Source organism: Poecilia latipinna, unplaced genomic scaffold, assembly GCF_001443285.1.
Source record: "Poecilia latipinna isolate Pla-1442-1.1 unplaced genomic scaffold, P_latipinna-1.0 Scaffold2175, whole genome shotgun sequence".
In the NCBI taxonomy this organism is placed as follows: domain Eukaryota; kingdom Metazoa; phylum Chordata; class Actinopteri; order Cyprinodontiformes; family Poeciliidae; genus Poecilia; species Poecilia latipinna.
The window spans coordinates 53,075-54,705 of NW_015114791.1; the positions used below are offsets into that span (position 1 = coordinate 53,075).

The following is a 1,631-nucleotide window of genomic DNA, read 5'->3' on the forward strand; positions in this document are numbered from 1 at the left end:
TTGATGGGTTCTGTTTCATCAGTTCTGCATGATCGAAATGTGATATCAGTGCCTCCCTAAGCCATAAAAACACACAACAGAATAATGTGTTCCTACGGTTACTGCTCCTAGTAATTATGGGAATGTGAGCCTGTGCGATGCACTTGTAGGCACTTGTGTGAACCCTTCTATTTTCTCCAGCAATTAGCTGCTGTGTGCATGTGTCTGTGTTTGTGTGTGCATGTTGTCATGCCTGTAGGTGATCCAGCATGCACCAGAGATGCTGTTAACGCTCATTTGTTGCCATAACAACTGCGAGTGCCCCCCTACTGTAAGCAAGACTGCTCAGTGACTGACTGGAGGCTGTTGGTTGGTAAATTATCTTCCAGAATGGCTGCAACTAGAACTGTGGGAAATGGGTACAGGCAGAAGAAGAAAGCAAAAGCCATATATAAAATAGCTGCTGAAGAGGAGTGAAAACAGTCAATGCAGACATCCCACCCAAAAACCGGAAAGCAGTGAACACTGCTTTCAAAGTTAAATTGTTAGGTCATAGCATATCATAAGGCAAAATTAGGTAAAAAGTTAAAGCTAGCTGACATACTAATGACGGCATGTAGACTATCACTAGTAAGATGACCTACAGTAAAATATCAAATGCAGTGTGAAAGAAATACATGTAAAAGCTAAAATTAGATAAAAGGCTAATGCTAGCTAAAATATTAATGATAGCATCTAGGCCCACAGAAAAGGAAAAATAATGATAAATGTGAAAGATGTGAGGGAAAGAAAATTTAGAGTATTGATGAATTGTGAAAGGAACCTGAAAGGGAAAGATTGAGGAAAACAGTAAGACGGACAGGACAGGAATGGAATCTTTTTATTGGTAGCCAAAGGAAACATAGAGGATATTTACACATTAAGGAAAGCATTATTTATTTATCTTCATAGTACAAACTTAAAAAATAGGATTTAATGGATGTGAGTTAATGTTATCATTGTTGCTACACACGCATATTGCAGTAGGTGGCAGTATGCTCCGTGAAGCTATTTTGCAATCCGCCATAATAGAAAATGAAGAAGAAGAGGAACGACACAAAACAGAACTGTTGTAAAGCGACTACATTTGATGTTACACACAACTATTTTACCGAGCCAATCAGAAGCGACGATGTCGTTACGTAGTTCCTTACATGTGACTGACTGACTGTCATGGCAGCTCCTACCTGTAAACCGTAACTCCTCCTGGCTTTCTTCAGAACCATCTGTCGCGCTGTGGGCTTCTGTAAATATGAAGTATTTAGTTGGACTCGGACGCTCGTTCGCGCGCCTTCATGTCCGTTCATGTCACCAGAGCATTTATGGGAGGAACTCCAACCCACGGAGAGTGGGAGTAGACCTTGGAGAGAAGTGAGTTGACTTTCACTCTTTCCTTTCTTTCTAAGTAGCTGGGGCTGAGCTCAGCATGAGTTCTATTCTCGGTAGATAAATGATAAATGAACTAAAGCTGTTATTTAGAGTCTCTTTATGTGTTTGGTCTTCTAGGAAACTTGAAATCTCTTCAGGGAGTTTGGCCAGATTTGCTGATGGGTCTGCTGTAGTACAGGTAGACAAGAGATGCCACAATTTACTCTATTTTAATTTTAATGTGT

The 1,631-nt window shown here is 40.4% G+C and overlaps 1 protein-coding gene across 1 annotated transcript in view; it reads left to right on the forward strand.

Annotated features, from left to right (window-relative positions):
• The first annotated feature begins 1,138 nt into the window (after positions 1-1,138).
• The window catches only part of pnpt1 (polyribonucleotide nucleotidyltransferase 1), a 12,531-nt gene continuing 12,038 nt past the window's right edge, over positions 1,139-1,631 (forward strand). The window contains exons 1-2 of the mRNA XM_015017663.1: positions 1,139-1,389; positions 1,525-1,585. Coding sequence (XP_014873149.1) covers positions 1,271-1,389; positions 1,525-1,585 — 180 coding nt within the window. The 5' untranslated portion in view covers positions 1,139-1,270. The remainder of the gene's footprint in view (positions 1,390-1,524; positions 1,586-1,631) is intronic.